The 18,314-nt window shown below is 46.7% G+C and overlaps 3 protein-coding genes across 3 annotated transcripts; all 3 read right to left on the bottom strand.

Annotated features, from left to right (window-relative positions):
• Window positions 1–2,845: 2,845 nt before the first annotated feature.
• Window positions 2,846–3,440, bottom strand: LOC117147420 (larval cuticle protein A2B). The gene is made up of 2 exons (XM_033314298.1): window positions 3,378–3,440; window positions 2,846–3,308 (listed from the first exon to the last, which is right to left on the bottom strand). Exons 1-2 carry the CDS (start codon window positions 3,387–3,389, stop codon window positions 2,883–2,885), a joined length of 438 nt encoding a protein of 145 aa, XP_033170189.1. The 5' UTR covers window positions 3,390–3,440; the 3' UTR covers window positions 2,846–2,882.
• Window positions 3,441–13,365: 9,925 nt separating this feature from the next.
• Window positions 13,366–15,726, bottom strand: LOC117148411 (trichohyalin). The gene is made up of 2 exons (XM_033315780.1): window positions 13,768–15,726; window positions 13,366–13,706 (listed from the first exon to the last, which is right to left on the bottom strand). The coding sequence occupies exons 1-2, from the start codon at window positions 15,645–15,647 to the stop codon at window positions 13,655–13,657; spliced, it is 1,932 nt and encodes a 643-aa protein (XP_033171671.1). The 5' UTR covers window positions 15,648–15,726; the 3' UTR covers window positions 13,366–13,654.
• A 1,202-nt stretch (window positions 15,727–16,928) lies between these two features.
• On the bottom strand, window positions 16,929–18,280 carry LOC117146606 (peptidyl-prolyl cis-trans isomerase). The gene has a single exon (XM_033312932.1). The coding sequence runs from the start codon at window positions 18,254–18,256 to the stop codon at window positions 17,150–17,152; it is 1,107 nt and encodes a 368-aa protein (XP_033168823.1). The 5' UTR covers window positions 18,257–18,280; the 3' UTR covers window positions 16,929–17,149.
• Between the last annotated feature and the right edge of the window lie 34 nt (window positions 18,281–18,314).

The raw sequence follows: 18,314 nt of genomic DNA, 5'->3' as shown, positions 1-18,314 counted from the left end.
TGCGACGATTGCAATGTTCACTTCAAGCTGTGATTTCGCCTCACTTCAGTTGGGTTTGCAAACCACCAAAAGGACCTCTTACAGACGGAGAAATAACAGTTAGAATGTTACGGTTTTCAGTTTTAAAAAGAGTTAACATACAGATAGTACAAAGATTGAGATATATTAGCTAATTGAAATGTTTTTGAGAAAAATCCGTAAGAGATTCGTAAAGTGCCTACAATTAGAGGAGCTTTCATACCTCGCTTTTTTTCAGCCACGAAAAACTTTCCCTCGGCAATTAAGGGCCGCAAAACTTTTGCAACAAATGCAAATGCAGCTGGAGCAATTTTCTTTTTTGCCACTGCCTTTCGCAATATTTTCGTCCGGGATTTTCCGTTTTTTGGACAGCAGTTGTTGGCTTTTCAATTAGGCGGCAGCACAAACACCTGACGGCGAAAATTCGGCGAGAATCGACATCCGATGGCAGGCCTAAAAATGGAAAACTAATCAAGACTTGGCATTCAATTTTGATTTCTGTTTTGTTAACAGCAATTGGAAAAGTTTGAGGCCCGCACTTACCCTCAAAAAAAATGCTCAAATCGAACAGGTTGTTCTGCCCTCCATGGGAATCCCTTTTTTTGGTTTTTTTTTTTTGGTTTCCCTTCATTTTTTGTGGCCGTAACTTTGCCCAGGATAATTATGGGGAATGCCGCCACTGACAAAAGGTTGCGTCCTTAGCTGATTGGGAGATTAAAATTTAATAAGATTATAAAGTCATTTGGGACCCGTTCGGTGGATGTTTATTTGGGTTTGCCGCCAATATTGCCATAAATAAATAAGATAGTCACTCGATGTCATCTGGTTATTGATGGACTATCTGGTGTTGGAGTTATCGAATACTATAGATATTTAAATAGAACTATAAGTATTAAGTGGCCAAAACTAGATACATTTTTCCATTTCTCTCTATAGTCAAAGTGCGCTTTTTTAAGCGAAATTTTCGCCTAGTCTGCTGCCCATATTTCGCATGCTAATGACTTTCAGTTAGCTGAGAACTCACACACACTCCTACACCCCCACACACACACACAAACACAAAGGGAGCGATGCCAATTTCAAAAACGACGCCATGATGAGTCCTTTGATGTTGCCTTGCTGTCCATTTCCCATTTACTGGCTAGTCCCACTCGAATGGCCACTGCATCCTTGTGGACCACTGCACTCGCTATTAGCACACATCCAGCCATATCCATGCAACATCGAACGTTCAACGTCCCACATCCTGCCAAAGGACAAGCGGCCTTTTAAGCCATGTCGCCGAATTCAGTTGGCACATTTGTGCGGCTTTTGAGCGACGAAAGCGCGTCCTGGTCGCGATGGACACATCAGGCCGAAGGTGAAGTCCTGCTCGAATATTGGCTAACAAGCCACAAGCGCCTTTCTGTAATTTCCATCCATGTATTGCAAGCGCTTTTCATGCGCAATATTTGAAAATGGAAAGTTTATATTTAGTTTAGCAGCTGTCAATGGGGCGCAGTAAAGTTGGCGGATTCAATGGGCTGGAAGCCAGTGGCCAAAAGGGAAAAAAAGAAGGAAACAAGGAATCCAGGGAATGAAGATGAAGCGGCTGGCGCTGCAACCGCATAATTCAATTAGTTGTAGTCGTGCCCTGCCCCTCCCACCAGCCACCATCCTGTGCTCCATAATCCGTGGAATGTGCAACATGTGTGTGGCACTAGCACCAGTCTGCTCCCCCTGTTGCAGCAATTAAACGGGAATTTCATTTCGGCAACGCCAACTTGCCGCAACAGCAACAGCAGCAGCAGCAGCAACACCCACGTGCAACATGAAGTTCGTACAAAGAGCGCATTTCAATCGACTGCAATTTACCCAGCATTCCATTCCACCTTATATTCTAATGAAATCAACCCGTCTTTGCACTTATTTATTTAAACTAATTTTTGATCATTACATCAAATGGAATATGGCTTTGCTTACATGCGCTGTGTGGGTTGTTAACCCATTCAGGTTAACCCTTTTCCCCAGACCCGCCAACTTGGCCACCCAACTGGCAGTCCTTCGAGCAGGTAACTCGGTGCAAATGCATAACGGGAAGGAACAATAAGCAAATCGTTAAGATTCGCTAACTTTCGCACTACAATCGCCGGCAATTACACTCAAAAAAAAAATGTGATAAAACAGGTACAAATATGTTAGGGAAAAAAATCAAATAAATATACATTTAATTTGTTTTTGAGTCTAGAACTTAAGCTAAAAATATTATGTGAATTGGTTTATGGGAAAGGTTTTCTTCGATTTTCTTTGACTTTCACTGCATTTTCTTTACGTCTGGGAAAAGCTTAACAAGTGCATGTATGTATGTATGTACATATGTGTGGGTGAGGTGTAGGTGCACGTCGTTTGCATCTGTGCGCGTGTGTTGTTGCCACAATTACACCCAGTGCCACCCACTTTCACACCCACCGCACAATATATATCCCACATATGGGAGGTTATGACTTAATAAATACTCCCCAGTGTGCGCAATGTGGCTGGCAATTTAATAACAAAGGCAAACGGCATCGGAATAAAAAGTAAAATGTAAAAAAAAGTAAAATAGTAAAGCGGAGCCCAGAGGATTCCATATGTGCACACACATATGGGTGTGCCTTTGATTTACTCCACAATCCACGAGTGGAGCAAATGCTGTTCCGCCGACCTGGAGTTGGTTCCATAGAAGGTCTATATAACCAGATAAAGAAGTAAGTGAAATCCGAACATTATTCAATTTGGTATACCAAGGTTTTCATAAAAAAAAGTCATATATGTTTATATATCATATATTTGCGGATGCAACCCTACAACTAAGTCAACAAAAATGGGCTCCAAATTGGCGGGGCTTAGTGGTGATAGGCGGCGTAAACGGGCGCCACTGGAGCCGCTGTCTTGACCACGGTCTTCACCAGCGGTTCGCGGTTGACCACGGCATTGAATCCGTTGATGGGATCGGCGGTGTACTGCACCGTGCGCTTGAAGCCATCGGAATCGACCAGGGAGTACTCCCCGCGAACCACGTCCCCGTCGCGCTCCTCCACCTGGCTCTTGGAGTCGCCCGAGAGTGCGTCCTGCACATCATAGGCGTACTTGTACTGCGGATGGGGATCGTACTCCTCATCGGCCTTGGCCAGCACCGGATGGGCCACGGTCTTCAGCACGGCGGCGGGAGCTGGTGCCGCATAGGTGGCCACCGGAGCAGCATGGTACACCTGGGCGGCGGGCAGGACACCGGCGCTGGCGGCGGCGATCAGGGCGAGGAGGGCCACAAACTGCAGGGATAAAGGATAAGTTATTACAACAATATGTATTGGATAGTGCTTTTGGCTCTTGAAACCCACCTTGAATGCCATTTTTGTATGAGCTTGATTTGACTGAGAGTCGAGGGATGCTGGTGATTTGAACGCCGGCTGCTGTTTGATAAGAAATGCGGCGCTGGAAACGCCTTTATAGCCAAAATAATTCAGCAAATGTAGCGCCACTCATTACTCAAATCTGGAAGAAAAAAAATCAAAAACCCAAAACCAAAAGCCCAAGCCGAACACAATAATGCCCAAGGCCGACTTTGTGGACCTTTTGTGGGGCAATTGGATACACTTGGCAGCAACAAAATAATAATAATAATAATAGTAGTAATACGAGATACACATGTGTGCGCCAGTTAATGTGACATTCATTCAGAAAAACGAGACATTGTGGATATTTTGGCAAACCGGTCTGGCCAACAACTGTCCGCGTTAATTACAACAGCAATTCTCCCAATGACACAAATCGAAAAAGATCAACCAAAATAACCAGCTCAGTGCAATAATATTTTAATCATCATCGTCATCATTATCATAATCATGTCGAGCTGTCATCTTCAGCTGGGGAATCCATAAACCACGAGTCATGGCTGAGAATTTGAGCGATTGCTTCAGCCACTGAATTATTAAGGCCTAAAAAGCCACGGAGGCAGAAGTAAATAAATGCCAGTTTAAGGTATCTCACAAGATTCACAAACTACAAAATATTAGATGCCTTTCTTTCTGGGATATACAACACATTGGGACTTCTCGAATGTAAAAATCAATTCTCGCTGAGATGGCGGAAAACAAACGCACGCCCACTACGAATTTAATTACGAATATGAGTCGTGGATTCCGACGAAGGTCCTTGGCCGGCAGGAGGTCCTTGTTAATGGTGTAAATGGTGAGGGCCCCGGCTAAATATCCGTTCTATCAAATTCAATTAAAGTTGACATGGGTTCACAGCTGGCTTTGGGCTCTGCACTCTGTCAGGTTGGGTCGGATCCCGAGTCCAGAGTCCAGGGTCCGGGTTACTGGTTCCAGGCTCCAGAATCTGCAGTCCAAAATTCAGCTGTATCCTGCTGTATTTTCGAATCAATTTCGAACGACAAACACACACGGCCTACGGAATCAAAGGAAATACTTACGGCGCCGAGGAAAAAGTGGCCAACGCCCTCTCGTAATAAGACAAACGGAAAAGCGGGTCGACGAGAAACGGGGAAAAGGTTCGCCCTGCCACAAGGCTTTTCACTTTCCCTCCTCCTCCACCTTTCCACCTCCTTTCTTTTCCATTTTTTTTCTTGCCAACCCTGTGTTGCTTAAATTAAAACACAGGCAGATGGGGGAATCCCCTGCCCGAAAAAATGGCAGGCGAATTTGCAACTGCCTTTTGGATGAAAGTCCGGGGCAATTGTGAGATCGGGCCAGGGACATGCACTCGGGTTCATGGCCTCCGGAAGCCGCGGAGGCCCCCGGGAAACCCCCCGAATGCCCGGAATGAGCCGAAAACCCCCGGCAAATCCCCTCCAGAAACTGCCCTTCTGCCGCTGCTCGCTGAGTGTAAATTTGCTCGTTAAATTTGTTGGCACTCTCGACTAATTTGCACTTGTAACGCAATGGTCTGAGTTTTAGTGGAGGCCTTCAAGGATGGCGGTTTTCAAGGGGGTTTCCAAGGGGGGTTTTTTTGGGCTCTCTCGACGAGCGGAATGCTTTTGCATTGGGCTTATTGAAAAGACGATGCCCGGAGGCGAAACCTCATAGCCTCCACCCATAACCTCCACAACCTCCATGGACCCCGTCCACTTGGCCCACTTGAAGTTCGCAGCTAAATAGCCCCAAGTAGCTGCAGATCGGCTGCATGCACATATATACATATATACGCAGAAAAAATAAATCAAGTATTTAGCGCTCGCAAACTGCAATTAAACACTTGAAAGTTGGGAGCGAAAGAAAGTAGCTGCGATGTAATTAAAGGTGCCAGCTATCAAGAAAGCGCTAGTTCTCCCAGTTAGTTAGTATAGAGCAAATCAAAAGGTCAATAACAATGGATTTGGTACTACAAAGTGATGAGATTAAATCAAAATAAATTCCAAATTCCCCGCAGGACCAAAAGGATACTTTGTATGCATGTCGCAGAGACTAACAGCAATGGCCAGACATGCGTATGCAAATGTTAATCAAAGCGAATCAGTCGGCAGGACAAGCTCATAAGTTTGCTCCCCACCATCCATCCTATCCAATCACAACCCGCAGGTGAAGTTCAGTCCCAAGGAGTCCTTGATTTGGAAATATGAATAATTGGCCCGCATTAGCTGGCATTGTTGTTTCGTCAACGGGAAATCGGTTGGCAGATTAATCGTGCGGCATTCATGGCCATAACCCGGCGATTGATGGCCGGGCATATTGAGTCGATAAATGCGAAATGGATGCACTTTGGATGGGGTGTCCCTGCTCAGGAGCTGAAACCCCCGTCCGTCCGTCCGCGCCTCAATCCTCGAGGATTACAAGCTCCGAAATAGTGGGCCCTCGCCGACGTTGGCTCATTATTATGCAGCTCATGAGCTCATCGTTAGTGGCAAAGTTATATGAGCATACATCAGCCATGCCGCACAACTTTGCAACACCCGCAGGAAGTCCTAAACTCGGCGAGATGGCGGGGCCAAGTGCGGATTGGGGATTGGGGCATGGGAAGGGGCGTGGCCAAAGGAGGTGGCTGTCAAGCGGCGTCTGGCAAAGCGGAAAGTGTTAAGCACAATGAAGTAAATGCTGCCAACTTCTGACATCGCCGGGATCTCGCTCAACTTAAATCCAAAATGTGGGCCGCACCTCTCCCCCCATCCATATATCCGTTTCAAAGCTCTGCCGAATTCGCCGCAGGACTTGTTCGGGGCGAAAAGTGAGGCAACTAGTTTCTATAAAAATTCTATTGCTCCCTTTGATGTTGAAAGTTTGCGATAACAATTTGAGTTACAAATTTATCTGAAATGATAAAGCCACAACGATGATCTTCTTCTTCAGTATCGCAACAATAATATATTTGCCTGATCAATCATAAATCCATATATAAACCCATTTCTCAGTGCACTTACCCATTTTTCTGGCATTCCTAGTCACGTGGCAGCTCCATCCATCGCTGATTGGCTTTAATTCCCCGAAAATGGACAACTGATGAGCTCCCCGGTGTGGGGACTGATGGGTGGACTCTGGGCCATGCGATTATGTGGCATTCTGGCACGGTGGCACATCATAATGGCCAAATCAATTATCAATTCCGTGCCGATTTCATGTGAGTTATTTGCGATTCGATGGGAACTAATGGCGACGAAATGAACTGGAAATGGAAATGGCAATGGAAATGGCAATATGGCGAGGACACTGTTTGATTTATGACCAGGCATATTTCTCCAAGTCGATGAAAGTGCATGCAACACTCTAGACCGGATCCAAGTCAAATTTTAGGCTTCCATTTTGTGGTCCCAGCTCAGTCCAGTCTAGTCCATCCACATGCTCACCCGCATCCGCATCCGCATTCCCATTCCCAATCCCAATCCGGATCCTTTTTGGCCCAAAGAGGGCGAGACATCAGTCGGCGGGGTCGTTCGGTCAGCAGAATGCATCCCTCGAGTGCAGTTGGCAAATTGCACGGGAAACGTCGCTGGGAATGGGCTGGTAACAGCCAGCTGGCAAACAGGGGTTAAGGCGGTTTCAGCTCCGCTGTGGCCACTCAATTTCGGAGCTGCCCGGCGGCGTACACTGTCAGAAAATATGGAAACATTAAGATTATATGAAAAAATCATTGAAATCGCAGCCAACAGCATTATAAAATGTAGAAAAATCATATTTAAAATTATGAAAGTATCATAAGTGCAAATATTTTCCAATTCAAAAAGTTCCCACGTTTTTCCTACAGTGCATAATGCCGCGCAATTAGCAACAAATTGAGGGGGATGTACTGGGATAAAAGTGCAAACTGAGGGACTGGGTCCCGGATCTCACTCTGGGTCCAGACTTCAGCTGGATTGGGCTTTTGCGCTGGGCTAGGAATTGGTATTGGTACTGCGATTGGGAGTCGGATTGGGTGCATTGGGATTGGGTGCAGAGGGAATCAGCTGCATTAGCAAATTCATGCAACGTACCTAATTGAAACGGCGCCAGCTGCAATTATTTTCCATTCTAATTCGAGTTCCTCGGCGGCCAGGCAAAACCACATGGGCTTCGCATGGCGATACCAGATTTGGCTGGCCATGGGACCTGGACAGAATCCGCAGATCCCGGCTACCATTTTTAATTTGCTTTCGCGCAGCGGCTCGAATTGAATTCCAATTGAAATCGGCATCGAGAATTCGTATGGATAGCATTGGTTGCCCTGGGGTACGACATTTGGCCCTAATAGCCGTCCAGTGCCACGCCCTCGTTGGACTGCGGCCTTTGTCTATATAGATGTATACAGTCAGTGATGACCAGCTGCACAGGTGTACTAAGAACTAATCCTCAATCTCTAAACTAATCTACACAGAATCATGTTAAATTCTTAACACCATATTTACTAGTTAATTAAATTATATATAATTTGTTTATAATTATTTAATGTATAAATGGGGAGCATCACTGTTTACAACATCAGTTTCAGTGGCTATAAAATTGGCAACAATTGCAACTCCCCCGCTGCACTTTTCGTGTTTAATTAGCTGCAACTGCAGTTGCAACTGCAATGTGACCACGCCCCCCGAATGCCCATGCCGCCCATGCCGCCCATCAACTCTATTGAAGTTGGCCTTGTTCTGTTTTATACGATTCTGGCCATATGCCAAACCCGTGTCCATGCAATTTGTGCAGTCATGTCGCAGTCCATCAACACCTATTTATTTGCCACTGCAACGAGATCCTTAATTCTGGATTCAGAACGGTGTAGCCTGAACGCCCGACCTTAACCCCCTGACGACCCTTAACCCCCTTGCATAAATTGCAATTGACAGCTGAACTGCTGGCCCTTTTTCCCTGTTTTCGCCCACTGAAACAATCCATCCAAAAGCGGGCTACTAAATAAAGTTAATCAAGCGAATTGTGGCTACGTTATGAATCTCCACAGGATATCACATCACCTATGTTAATAGAATGTTTAATTAAACACTCATCTATTAATTGACAGCTACTAAAGTAACTTTCAAAGTTGGTAAACAATAAACTAGCAATAGAATTCACAGAACTTCTCGAAATCGTACATTTCGAACTATATCTACCCATCGATGATCCCATAAAGAGTCATGGATATCTCTTTGTTGTTGTTAGGGATTGGACAAGGAGCATTGTTGGCCCAGTTTTGCTGGCTTTCGTAACATGTTTAGACAATTTCATTTGGGGTTCATTCTAAGCCCAACACACCTGTACCGCCCATCCCACCCACCTGGCAGGTCACGTAGTGGGTGGGCGTGGCCAGTTTGCTTGCTGTTTGCGCATTTCAAATTGAATTTTCATCACAGTGCCATCGCAGAAGGGTGAGGGCCGGAAAATGGGCGAAAGTGGGCGAAAGTGGGTGCAACTGAGTGAAAATGCGGGAAATGCAGAATGATATGGCAATTATAAGGGATGCGGAATGCAGTTAGCACCCAGCATGCAAAGGCATTTTGCGCGCTCCATTTTGCCCACTGATTGCTTCCAGCTGCCAGGACACATGAGTCACTGGGATTACTGCTGCAAAGTTTTTTGCCAAATGTGTCTTAAAGCTGCTCTCCATCGGAAAAGTGTCAAAGTCGAAGCCAAGTGGGAAATGGGAAAATGACTGAGGAAAAAAGCCAGACGCCTTTCATAAAAACGAAGTTCGGCAAAACGAAGACTTTTGGCAAACATTTTCAGGTGTTGCGAAAATCCCTGGCGGTGGTTTGTCACCAATAAAAATCTTTACTTTACTATCTCCAACTTGTGGAATATTTTATAAAGTGAGTTTGGCACTCAAAGTGTTGCACACAAATGCACTCTGCTCGGTGTTATTATTTTAAATATTTAAACATATATTTTTCAAACATATTCAAGCGCCTTGTGTTTATGGCAATAAGTTGCACAATCGAAGCGGAATTCTTCTTTAAGGAAAAGTGCAGCATGCAGCTGCTGAAAAAGGAAAAGAGGAGACCAGCATGTGGCCCACTGACAATGACAGCTGTTGGTGGGTGGTGTACAGGGGCATGCAGGGGCATCCCGTATCACGAAGGTCGCCTATCCGACGCCCCACCCACCCACTGGGCTATGACATTTCACTTGCTGCTGCCTCGCATTTTCACTAAATTGACTTTGCCTGCTATCGTTTAGGGTGCACCGACGCCCCCTGCAACTGCCGCCCACTCACATTCATCCACGCCCCAAAAATTGCCGGAGTGCTGAGTCTGAGTGCAGCAATTTTTTATGCCCCGTTGGGCAACGACAGCCCAGAATCCCAGCTTGCCAGCTCTTGCCAGGATCCATTTCGATGGCACTTTGTTGGTGATGGCGGGGGGGAGGGGGTCGTGCGCTATCCTTTAGCATTGGCAATCTATAAATATCTAAAATCCCATAAAACTCAGCTCAAGCCAGCAAATGTCATCATTGGTATTGTGGCCATCGAGCAGGTGAGAGATGAGATGGGATGGAATCAGATGAGATGATGAGGCTGCCAGCGCCTGGCCAAAACCAAATCCTAATTCAAATCCAAATCCGAATCGGCCGGCTTTCAATTGCGCCGGGCCGCCTGGCATTCGAAAGCCAGGAGACGGCTGCAATTGGGACTCGGATTGGGATTGGGATTGGGACAATATTTGAGGATGATTGCATGCTTGTGCAAGCGGCTTTCATGTACGTGAACGGCAAATTTATTTGCACAACTGCGATTGATGCTGGCATCGAACCGCCCACAGCAGGCAACCTGCAGACCTTGTGCACTGAAAAAAAATGGGTGTATATATAAATTGCATCTTATATATATATTTTTTGAAATTCGAAAGTGTCATTAGGCTAAGTGTAAGTTTATAGCTGTTGTAAGGGATGGATTGAAGGACATGCAAGGATGTAAGTATTTGGAAAACGCATTTTCTCTGAGTGCACTGGCCTGACACTCGCAGAATCGGGGTCTACGTCACTCGGAGTTTGGCATTTGCCAAATGCTCGGCGCCCGATCTGCACCATAAAAGTCTGTTGCATAAACCAATTTCGCATTTGCTCCGCCACCGAATGCAGATGCCGCCGAGGGCGCTGGCAAATGTGCGGCGGGAAAGCGGAAAAGTGGGGAAAATTCTGTCAACGCAACTTCTTCGACTGGCAGCAGCAATCGCTGGCTGATAACGTAAACCGCTTTGATTTTTATTTAACTGCACATTTCCCTCCAACAAAAAAGCGGCCACGCCCCCCCTCGCACACACCGCCCTCCTCGATTGACATTTAATGGCAACTTGTGGCGGATTTTCGATTGCAATTTCTGCGGTTTTCCAATTTTCCCCAATTTCACCATTTTCCATTTGCCTTCGCTTATTGCATTTATTTATTTTGTGCGCGCGCCCTGCTCGCTTTTGCTTTGCTTTTTAGCCTTTCTCTGTCGGGCGAGTGAAATTGATAATTTATAAATTTGCTGGCAAATGGCAAAGAGAAAAGGTGGAAAAATGTAAAAAAAAAAAACAGAAAAGATCCAAGGACGGTGAGTTTTCCCCATTTTGGTGGCGTGTGTTGCAACACATTTGCCGCGTTCGCCTCATGAAATATTTCTCAAGTTTCGGCCGTTACCTTGACTTGATAGAAAGCATCCTGCGGCAGCCTGGTGGCCACTTTATGGCGGGTATCCTGCATCCTTGCTCGACAAACCAACCTACCCGCCTGCCCTCCCCAGCCGTCCATTAAATTATGCAAAACACACACTCTCACACACACTTTCCCAAGGACTTTCCTTTTGTGTCCCTCCTTTCTATTTTGCTTTCCTCACGCCCGCTTTAAAGAAAATATATTTTGCACTTGGCTGTTGCTTTTACTTAGCCAAGTGAAGCGTGGTAACACACACACACACACACACACACACAGCAACAGCTAAGGTCAAAATAATACATATTTTTCCCATTTTTTTCTAACAATTTACACTGCATTTAAATCTGCAATCGGATTATAGAGCTGTAAATAATTGATTAGGGTCTTAAAATGATTAATTTAGGCTATTTAAAGCTACATAAAGATAGTACTAAGTACTAAGCCAAAATCACAATTTAGAAGCATATTTAATTGTAATCTTAAATGCATTTGTATAGACTGGGATAATTTACAAAATACTAAACGCTTATTACTTCGAGCATAGCTGTAACTTGCCCCCCAATCTAACCCCATTAGGTGGCACCCCAAAATCCCCCAGCTGCCACCCCACGTATTTATTTGGCGCTTCGCTGCTTTTATTTTATTGAAATTTATGATTTCTGACACAGAATTTATGTTGTTTTGCATTCCGGCGAGTGTGTGTGTGTGTGCGAGTGTGTGTGTGTGTTTGGGGGCATAAAATAAACCTCAAATACTCGTAAAATGCCCAGTAAAAGCAACCCAACCACCAGAGTCGCCAGTTTTTCACGCTGTAGAAAAGGGGGGTGAACCTACTGCCAGCTTCTTTTTTCCTTCGCATCCGGATCCTTTCCTTGTCTATATGTACTATATATGTATGTATAGGAATCTGGGCATTTTGGAAGCTCCTCTTTGGCCCGGCCAATGCCAGTGAATTATTTAATTCGTATAAATATTGAAAACTGCATTTTTTATGATGTTTTCCCGTTGGTTTATTGCTCTTTTGTGGCGCTCCCATATCGCATAGCTCGCCGCGGCCCTGGCCACAGGATCCCCCATCCTGGAGCACCAGTATTTGCCAGAGACATTGCGTATTGATATTTCACACTTCCATGGCCAACGAAAATATATATAAGATGAGAAGAGTTCGCATTGAATTTAAGCCCCTCATGAAAATCCCCATGAATAAACCCAGCGAGAGATGGCAAACAAAAATAGACGGAAAAATGGGGAAAATCCTCTGGATCTGTGAATATACATAAACTGAATGGGTATGTTTCGAGTTAGCTTTAGACCGGATGTGTATTTTTTCTTCTGCTTCTTTTCAACACTGAACCCCACTCGCTTGCCCTTATTTCACTTACCAACACTCGTATCTCATTGTCGATCGTAGATCTTCTTACTGCAAGCAAGTCTATTAACAAAGTAAGCAACTTTAGATGGATGCACAAGACTGTCGTGGACTTTTGGAAATCGCAATCCAAAGTGGAAAGCACTTGATTTTATCACTGCATGCACTCTTCACATTTTGAATACCACCGAACGAAATTCGTATGCCTGGATAGGAGTAAGTAAAGCAAGTCGGAACCAGCTCAGACATGGCAATGGCAAGGATACTTCCACCACAAATACGGATACAAGTGCGCACTCCAGCTATCCAGCAGCACACACTCCACACCCCAAAATAATCCCCAAAAGATGAAAATTGTGTAAAATTTGTGTGTTGGTTTCACTGATTAAGGATGGCTTACTGGCTGCTTGTCGGGCCCCAAAAACTGCTGCTTCTACTGCTGGCCCCATCAGGGGAAATCTCTTGAAAGCCAAAAAGATGAATAGACCAGACCAACATCTAATATGTGCGAAATTTATCAGCCTCGATACACACACACACCGACAAACGCACACACAAATACACACACACAGAGAGAAGAACAGACAAACAGACACTCACACACGTGGATGGAGAAAGGATATATTCAGGAGCAATGCTGCTGCAAGGACGAAGGCAAACGGCATGGAAAATCGCAATAATAATTTTGCCTTTCAGCTTCGGTTTCGGTTTCTGTGGCATCCGAAAGGAGGAGGTGGGCCAAGTGGGCGGCTTGAAAGCTGCCTCAAGGATCCAGCCATCCAAGGATGCCCAGCCATGTGAGTGGACAGTTGCGGTCCCTCGGATGCGAATGCTCCAATTATCCAGGAGGTGGGGCGTAGATGAAGGTGGTCGTGGTAGCGGAGGTGGAGTTGGGCGGGAATCGAAACTCACGAATTGCAATGCAGTTTGCAGATGCTCGGCTACTCGAGCATCCCATCATATATTTTCGTTATGCTTTTGTTGGCTACAACAGGGTAGGGGGAATGTTTTTGGTTACAGTAACAGTTGGATTAAATTGTACAATGCTCCGGCGGAGTAACCCATCCCATTCCTCTGCTCGTCGCTTGCTGTCGGGTCCGTTTGCATTTTCTGGGGGTAGTAGTTCTGTTTTCCTTGATCCATATCCGTTTACTCATTCGGGGCTTTCAAATTTGGGAAGGGTCATCGATTTCCTTTGTGCATCCTAGCAACCAATGGCCTGCAAGTAGCCCTGGATCTGCTCATTCAGAGCATGACTATAAGAGGACTTGATTAGTTCATATCTTCTCTAGTGAATACCATGTACAATATGCTCACCCAAATCCCTTGCCGCTGGCCGTGGACTTCTTGTAGAGAGCAGCCAGGAGGAGGATCTGCCCGGTCATCAGTAGTTCTCGTTTTCCATAGCTCAGCCAGCCTTTGGTTTTCACTTGCGAGGTAAGGAGTACACGATCATCCAAGGGCTCACGAATCTCTAGTCTGGAAAGCTCGCGTTCAACATGATCACGGTCTACTCGTCCCTCACGGCGCTGTACTTGGCGTTCTCGGCGAAGATCTTCCCTTTGATTTTCGCGCTCTTCCCTACGAAGATCATCTCTTCGGATATCAACCCGATTCTCGTCTCGTTCTTCTCTTCGCAGACCATCGCGCTCGACTCGACGTGTGTCTTCTGGCTCCTCAACCAAATCCTTGAATCGTTCATCTCTTCGCAGACCATCGCGCTCGACACGACGTGTGTCTTCTCGCTCCTCCCGCCGTTCACTAGTTCGGAACTCTTCCCCATTTACTCGCCGTTGTACTTCTCTTCGCTCAACTCGTCGGGTATCTTCCCGTTCTACTTCCTCTTCGACACGCTCCATCCTGCGCTCTGCTACACGTTCCTCGGTACGTTCAGCTTGGCGGTCTTCCCTGCGGTTAATACTGTTCTCAATCCTTCGTTCCTCATCTCGAGCACCGTCGTTTTCCTGCATTCGTCTCAAGTCGATTCTACGGGAGGATTCTTGCTCTGCACGGGGAACGTCTTCATTCTCTTCTCGACGGTGGTTGACGCTGTCGAGATCTTCATTTTGGTCCACACGCCTAGCTGAGTTGCGCTCTTCCCGTCGCTCTACGCTGCGTTCATTGACGCGCTCTTCCTTCCGGTCTTCGCTTCGTCGAGAGTTGTCTTCTTCAGACCTAACATCAAAAACGAATCGAACTCGGTTCTCTCGCTCTTCGCGTCGTTCAACACGTCGATCTTCTGCTCGTCGATGATTGTCCATCCCGATGCGTTCCTCAGAGTCTCGCTCAATCTGTTCACGTTCCATGCGTCGGGACAAATGCCTGTCTAGACTAGCTCGATCGTCACGGCGTTCCTCACGTCTGGACATTTCCCGTTCTACTCGGCGTTCAACTCGTCTTTCGTTTGCTGCTACTCGCCGAGTTTCAAAGTCACGCCTGTCCGATTCGCGCTCCTCCCGTCGATCCATCAGCATCTCACGAGTGTCTCGTTGTCCTTCCTCAGCTTCTCGTCGCTCAACACGGTCCTCACGCTGCTCGACTCGTTCCTCTGGAGTTACACGTCGATGTTCTCGGTTCTCACGAATTTCACGGAGCTCAACTTGATTGTCACGAGCTTCACGTCGCTCAACTCGTTCTACGCGAGCTTCCCGACCCTCCAATCGATCCTCACGAGATTCACGTCGGTCTACTCGATCTTCACGAGATGCACGTCGGTCCACTCGAGCTTCACGAGTTTCGAGTGGCTGTACTCGCTCTTCCCGGGATTCACGTCGCTCATCACGAGCTTCGCGAGCCTCTAGTTGATCTTCACGAGCTGCACGTCGGTCCACTCGAACTTCACGAGTTTCGCGTGGCTGTACCCGCTCTTCTCGAGTTTCACGTCGCTCATTGCTGACTTCACGAGCCTCAAGTCGCAGGGATGAGTCCAACCGAACCCTTGTTTCCTCGCGCCTTTCCTTGCCGCGATCATCACGCGCCACTGAATCTACGCGGTCTCTCCTCTGAATCTCCGCCGCGCCTTGTCTGTAAACCATGTGCTCATCGTAGTCGTCCTGGCGCTGATGGCCATCCCAGCGGCCATCGTTGCAGATGTCACGGCCGGAAGTGTCGCCACAGAAGTGCCTGCTGCTTGCCCATGCCAAAGTTAAACAGCCAAGGTGAAGCAGAAGAAGCAGAGTGCTAAGCCGTTGTCTCATCTTTGGTGGCTCAGTGGTGCTTGGTAGTCAGGTACGAAGAAAGAAGATTAAAGATTCAGTCCGCTGCTGTTTCACCAGCAGGATACGCAACTGGAATGACTTGGCTAGAGGATTGTCGCCACTTTTATAGCGGAATCCGGCCTAGAATCTTAGTGGGCAACACCCACGCTGGCACTTCCTGCTTCCAATTTGCTGGGCTGATTGATTGAATTCCGCTTATCGCACATGTGCACCACTGCACCACCAAGACGACGCAATTTCAAGTGGCGCAGACGCCACTGTCCATTCGAGTGAGCCTAATGCGCGGCCGCCTGTTCCAATTTTCCATGAATGAAAACTGCCAAGCCCGTGACGTCACATGGTATGTACAATGTACATATAAACAATAAATAAAATAGGGAATCGATTTGCGGAGCTCGTTAAGCACTCGTGACGTCAATATACATATGCTTGGGAGGATGCTCAACTCCGTTTTTCCCGGAGCGAGTGCACAATTGCGATAAGCGCAATTCAATCAAAATCAAATTAGAGTGCATCGAGCAAAGGAGCCAACCCAATAATTGAGGATACTCCTGTGGCGCTTTAGATGGCCATCAGGGCATAAAATTGCCCATCGACTTGGCAACTGTGTCCCGGACATGGCCATGAAACCACTCCGGGTATAAAAGCAGGCGTCGGCAGCTCGCAGAGCTGTCAGTTGTAAGGATAATCGGGCACAGAGCGAGGCGTTCCTCGAACTCCGGTTAGCCTCGGAACCGGAGGCTCGAGGATGGACCGAAGATACCAAGACCCCGTTCTGGACTATCATCGGATGGACGAGCAAATGGAGTAGCAGTACCCTCCTACTAAGAATATCATTTAACCAAGTATCAACTGTGTATTAACCGAAACAGTCTAGCTATACATATATCTGCATCTTATCCGCATTAACCAACATTTAATCTATCCGTAGCTCAGTAATCTAAATGTAATCACTGTTAAACTTAGCCAGTTAAATGTTGCTGTTGTTTGGGATCGTATTGTCATGGAGCTGAAAGATTTGAGCAGCTTCTTCTCTTACTCGTCTATCCGTAAACTACTATACACGTATATTTGTATGCAACTTCTACGCTAATCTCACACGGAAGACTATAATGTATAACTATCCATATGCTTGAATGCACGATACAAGAAGCACATATGATTATAATGTTCGATTATGGGGATTGCCCGAATCATCGGTAGTTATCCATCCAAATATTAAATAAATTGTACTCGTACGTTAACCAAAAGTTGGACAGAAATCAAGATGAATTTTAATTGGTGGGAAAAACAGGGTAATATTCACCTTTTTTAAAAAGTGTCAAAGAAATATTTATTACTTAATGTACGTTAAATTCTGGTTAAAATCCGTAAAAGAGCATCTGTAGGACTTCTGGTTGCAGCCCGCAGAAAATCATTACTTTACGCTAAAGATTATCTGCAGTATGAAACCAGAAGTACCCCAAAAACTTCATCTTTTCCTATAGCAATTCGCAGTGGGTGATGAGCAGTGGCCGACTGATTTTCCCATTTTTGGTCCCATGAGCTTCCATGGCCTCGATGACCTTGTCGCCGCGTATCACCCGACCAAAGCCCACGCGCTGACCCCTGGCCACCGGCAGAGGCTTGAAACTGATGCTAAAGTTGATGGCTCCGCCGGGAAATCCGTGGACACAGTACTCCTTGGCGCAGGACAAGACGCAACCGTAGCGGGCGTGACTCACCACGCGCGTATCGAACTCCATGGGATCACGATAGCTTAAAGAGGATGCTTCGCCCAGGCTGTTTTTGCAGCTGCTGAGCAGATAGCCCTCCACCCACAGACGTGGAAAGATCCGGCGCACGGCGAACTCGTGCGATCTTTGACCCAGGCAAGTGCGGACGAACTGCAGCACCACCAGCGGCGCAGCCTCAGTAAATAGCTGCACAACCACTTGGCCTAACGGCCTGCCGTCCATCAGGCCAAAGTGCAGAACAATCCTGGGCCGGAGCAGTCGCATCAGTTCCAAGTATTCATTGGGCATGTCCAGATCCCAGCCAATGTACTTATTAAATACCTCATTCTCCCCCAGAGCAGACCGGTTGGTCATCACACTGGAACACCTTAAGTTACTCGATTGCGATTGTTCGCTAGTCCGCTTCTCGCCTTCACGCTTCCGCTGGTCGCCTTCACGCTTCCGCTCATGGATCCTCATCAGGCGGAGACCCAGCCAAAGGTTGTGACGCTGAACACGGTCAAGCCTTCGCAGCATTTGTGGCAGAGCCGATTGGGGGACTACAGGTGGACCCTCCGCAAAGTCAATGGTGCCTTTGGTTCGCTTTATCTTCGACAGATTCAGTAGCAGGCGCACATTCGCGTTGGTCCGCTCCAGAAAGATGCGAGCATCCTCGTGCAGAACATCGAATCCGGACTGTGTCTTGACGTTCATCAGAGGCGGTTGTGTGTGCACCAAACTGGTGGCTCGACTGAGGCGCTGTAGGTACAACTTGTTGCGACTCAGCTGTACGCGGCGGTGGTGGCGCTCTGTGAAAGTGGATACTCTGGAAACGGAGGAACCACCGGTGGGAATCAGACTCCGGTCAAACATATTGAACAAATATCGATAAGGCCAAGAAGTTTACTTATTTGGCTACAAATATCATAAG

The sequence above is a fragment of the Drosophila mauritiana genome, chromosome X (genome assembly GCF_004382145.1).
Source record: "Drosophila mauritiana strain mau12 chromosome X, ASM438214v1, whole genome shotgun sequence".
Taxonomy (NCBI): domain Eukaryota; kingdom Metazoa; phylum Arthropoda; class Insecta; order Diptera; family Drosophilidae; genus Drosophila; species Drosophila mauritiana.
The sequence above is the reverse complement of the archived record's forward strand: the minus strand, read 5'-3'. Positions and strand labels throughout refer to the sequence as shown.

Bases quoted from the DNA above. Each gene is read 5' to 3' on its own strand.
- LOC117148411 (XM_033315780.1), bottom strand. From the start codon at position 15,647: ATGAGACAACGGCTTAGCACTCTGCTTCTTCTGCTTCACCTTGGCTGT. The intron at 13,707-13,767 runs GTGAGCATATTG...GTCCTCTTATAG, and splicing joins GCCAGCGGCAAGGGATTTGG to TCATGCTCTGAATGAGCAGA.
- LOC117146606 (XM_033312932.1), bottom strand. From the start codon at position 18,256: ATGTTTGACCGGAGTCTGATTCCCACCGGTGGTTCCTCCGTTTCCAGA.